This window comes from Ruditapes philippinarum, unplaced genomic scaffold, assembly GCF_026571515.1.
Source record: "Ruditapes philippinarum isolate M1 unplaced genomic scaffold, ASM2657151v2 ctg4480_1_1_1_1, whole genome shotgun sequence".
Taxonomy (NCBI): Eukaryota; Metazoa; Mollusca; class Bivalvia; order Venerida; family Veneridae; genus Ruditapes; species Ruditapes philippinarum.
The window spans coordinates 16715-20941 of record NW_026866964.1 but is presented as its reverse complement, the minus strand read 5'-3'; the positions used below and the strand labels follow the sequence as shown (position 1 = coordinate 20941).

The 4227-nt window shown below is 30.8% G+C and overlaps 1 protein-coding gene across 1 annotated transcript; it reads right to left on the bottom strand.

Moving 5' to 3' along the window:
* Positions 1–1667: 1667 nt before the first annotated feature.
* Positions 1668–4227, bottom strand: LOC132734357 (complement C1q tumor necrosis factor-related protein 5-like). Its single transcript, XM_060721082.1, has 3 exons — positions 4071–4227; positions 2558–2644; positions 1668–2083 (listed from the first exon to the last, which is right to left on the bottom strand). Exons 1-3 carry the CDS (start codon positions 4225–4227, stop codon positions 1668–1670), a joined length of 660 nt encoding a protein of 219 aa, XP_060577065.1.

Genomic DNA, 4227 nt, shown 5'->3' with positions numbered 1-4227 from the left:
AATTGTCATTCTCTAACACGTGAAAATCGTGCTTTAACTTAGCAATATCATCTCTGTTTGTGTTTGTACAAGAAGATAACGTGTCATATTGGTCACTTATAAATTTCTGACTATTTTCAATCTGTTCGATCTTTTGATCCATACTATTAAGCCGTACCGTTATAGCGTCCACTGATGATTGAATGGAATTCAGTTGACCCAGTTTAGTGTCCATTTTCTCGAGCCGAAATAAAATATTTTGAAGGACATCCCCCTGATTATTCTGCTGGGAATGCAATGGCGAAACTGGACTTAGATTCGTGTACGTCGGAGAGTAAGGATAGACTGGGGGAGCTATATAGTTATTAGTTCCTGCAACATTGTTCAAGTGAGATTGCGATCCAGTATTTTGATTTGGGGTTTGTGGATACATTTGTTGACTAGACGCCATCTTTGTTGACTTTTTTACCTGACCGCTTTCTGTTGTTGGCGAGATTATGTCTTTTTTCCTCTTTCTTCCCATTACATACTCACGCAAATTTCAGTGGTAGCTCGTGTGGTATCTTGTATGACAGATAAATCAAATTCAGATCGTGTAATTCGCTAAAACCATAGAATATGTATTTATTTTCCTCGGCTCAAAATTTTCAACCGCCATATTACACGCATGCGCACTAATCAGAATTTCCTTTTTACATTTTATTTTTTAATGCTGAAATATTCGTGTGTGAATATAAGAGTAATTCCTGCAATAATTCACATCATTAACAGAAACAAATTGTATTATAAGGTTTGCGTATACAATCGATTGCCATTGATACCTGTGTTACACCATGAAATGTTACAATTTTACCATGACACCGCTTGCGTCATTTCTTCTATATTTCCAATATGGCCGCTTTCAATAATTTTCAACGATTTTAAAAAAAAAGTGGAATATTTAGACTTCTGTTTGACTTTGAAGTATGATAATTTGGAACATTACATAAAAAACGGTCCTCTTTCAGGTAATGTTGGCCATTTCTTTAAACTTTTCCAGTTTTCGCTCCCAACAACTTCTAATTGGGAAGCGTCCGTGCATAAAAATGCAGTTCGTGGTTGGACTTGGAAAAAAGACAGCGCCCATCCAAAATTATTTCGGTGTCTCTTTGACAAGTCTAATTAGTTGGACTAGTCAAAATATATTAACAGCCTTAAAAACCATTTTCAATGAGTGGCAAAAGCGCAACGGGTATGTGATGAATATTTTTAACATGAACAAAAGAATATGAATAGGCCAAATGACACTTTCAAACAAAAATGTACATGTATTATATTAAAAGTTTGTGATATAAGTTTTTTCTTTGCTGTAAAATTTGTTTTTTAAGACTTTATCTGTCATTGCAACAACAAACAGACACACATACATCTCCCTTTTTCCTTGCAACCTGGGATATTATATATGATGATGATATTGTGTGCCAAGAATAAAAAATAAGTACAAATGTATACATACCATATTTATTTGAAAATGCGACAATATAGTTGTATACGTGTACTGATAAATACAGAAAAATAATATCTTTTCTAAACTTGATAATCAAAATATTCGTCAGACGATAACCATCGAAAGAACATTTGTAAAACAAAATCAGATATATACAAAATGTATATAATGTCATAAACAAAAGTTGAATCATTATACTCCTTCAGTTATTGACAAGCACACCACTAAATGTGTTAATCGTTATTGCGTCTTGATATAGCTGGCGGTTAGAACTTGACGATGTTGATTTGACCCAAACTTTTTCTCCTGGTTTTACTCTGACTATTGCTCCAAAAGTACTGCAGGTGTAATAATCCTCATCATAGTTTGAACTTGCTGCAATAACGTTATCTTCCAACACAAGACCAATAAAGGCATATTTCTTATTAAAAGCACATGTATGCACAGAAAACTGGTACAGTCCTCCAACAGGTGTTGTAAATATCCCAGTAGAAGTGTCGTAACCTGTTCCCTCGTTAATCACACTTTTCGTAAATATAATTATCTTATCTGAAGTATCAAGAACCAAATCTGTCACGTAATGTGCATGGAAAGCGATCGGAGGTCGTTCAAGTTTTCCTAAGTACAGAAAAAAGTAAGTACATGGTTCTTATGATTTAATATTTGTTTGTATATCTGGTTATTAAGAATTTTAATGCGTATCAATCGTCGATCGTCCTGACTTTAATTTAAAATTCAATTTGTAATATAAGCGTTTGGGAAATATCTTATGGATATCTGTGTAAAACATGTTATAGAGCTATAATAGAAACATGTCTGATAAATAAAGATGATGACATGTATTCAAAATAAGTACATGTATATATACACGTAATCAAATAATTTTAAAGATAATGGAAGGGTCAGTGTATAGTTACAGCACGGGTTAGTTGAATAAGTTCTTAATTTTTCAAACTGATTATTGATGTATTATAGTACGCGAATGCCCTTTACAACAACCAATTGAATATCATATAATCAAATGAAATTTTATGAAACACAGTTTTGAAAACTTATCATCACATGGAAGAGAAATGTGAAACAAAACAATACCTTGTAATTGAGTAAGTTCTTCTCTTTTAGCTTCCATGTCACTCGTGAGGTGGGTTCTTGTCTCATCAAACAATTTCTTGAAGGATTCTGTAATTAAGTATCAAAGTACAATAACTAACCGTAATCAACGTTCAGTAAACATTATATATGTTATTATGTATATATATGAACTGTAACAGAAAAAGTTGCTGATAACACGGAACCTAGTTTTACATAGCCAGTAGTATTACTTCTGAATAGGGGAATAAAAAACCTGCATTCTAATAAAATATTTTGATTATATAAACCTTCTCTAATCCAATTTCAATTGAAATTTTTCGAATTTCTATTGGCTGACAAAATATTTAAATTCAATAAAGATTAAATGTAATAAAAAAGTCTGGGAATATGTTCTCTAATAAGAAAAACGAATGTGATGAGTCAGCGTTTTCCTTCATGGAAATGTGTTCGTTTTGGTATATTCAACATAAATATTCACTGTAATTCATTTAAAGATCACGTAACACATTTTTTTATGGTTTTATATCATAAATATGATGCTCAAATTAAGATTTCCCAATATTGTATATTCAAAAAAGCGTTATCTATAAAGATATTTCCGAATTTAACATTTCATGTAAATAAAGGGCGGTAATTAGAGACTTATTTTCTATAATGTCTATTTCAAATTTGTCAATAAGAAATGAATGCATATATTTTAAAGATTACATATAATGTGCACACATATTTGCAGTACATATTTTACATATCCTTCGATGTTTGAAAATTGTTTTTATAAGCATAATTATATACATATATAAAATTTCACTTAAGTGTGGTAACAACCTCAATTACACATACAGGATCTTCAACATAAATGTTCATAGTAATTCATGGTTTGTATAGATCAGAAGTTTACAAAAATCATACAAATCGCATATCTAATTTATATATACAGCAGAGTTCTTCCATGCAACGAATAGAAAGAGCAAGAGATAAACACACGACAGAATATGGCAGAAGGCTTACAAATAACTGATGTCATTTTATAAAATTTATATATGTTCATGCTTGTACTAGCACATTGTTTAGCACGAGGTTGTTAATTATCAATCAATTACATGCAAATTTACATGTGAAAATTTACCATTCTTATTTACATTATTTTGTAACATGATTTTCATCTTTCCCTTTATCTATTTATTGCTTGCATCAATAAAAGTTATACAATATTCTACCGTTTATAAACATAAAAATGTTAGGTAAATATGTCATCATTGTAAACGTTTATATAAAATGTCTTCTTTTTTAAAGCTTATGCTTCTTTAAATTTTAAATGTTCCACGCATTTATCATATTACAAATATTCTCATTTCAGTTTTAATGAAGCGATACGAACTATTACGTTATATTAATTCAGACCTAAACAACAATCAGTTGTAAATTATATGCTAAACATACAAGTCATTTTTCGCATTGCATCAGTATACAAATATTATTTTCTAACAATGTAGATCTGAGGTTTATATTTTACCTTCTCTCTTTTTTATCTCGTCACTTCTCTTTAACATTTCATCGGTTATGTTCTCCTTCATGCCTGCAAACATGTCCGTAAAATCTGAAACTGTTTGTTTAATGTCACCTAATGTACTGATGACATTATCCTCAGTTTTCTTAATTTCATTCACCAT

What these genes read in the sequence shown, in the direction of transcription:
- LOC132734357 (XM_060721082.1), bottom strand. Translation starts at nt 4,227, where the DNA reads ATGGTGAATGAAATTAAGAAAACTGAGGATAATGTCATCAGTACATTA. An exon ending in CGAGATAAAAAAGAGAGAAG is followed by an intron (nt 2,645 to 4,070) that starts GTAAAATATAAA and finishes ACTTAATTACAG; the next exon opens with AATCCTTCAAGAAATTGTTT. An exon ending in AGAACTTACTCAATTACAAG is followed by an intron (nt 2,084 to 2,557) that starts GTATTGTTTTGT and finishes TTCTGTACTTAG; the next exon opens with GAAAACTTGAACGACCTCCG.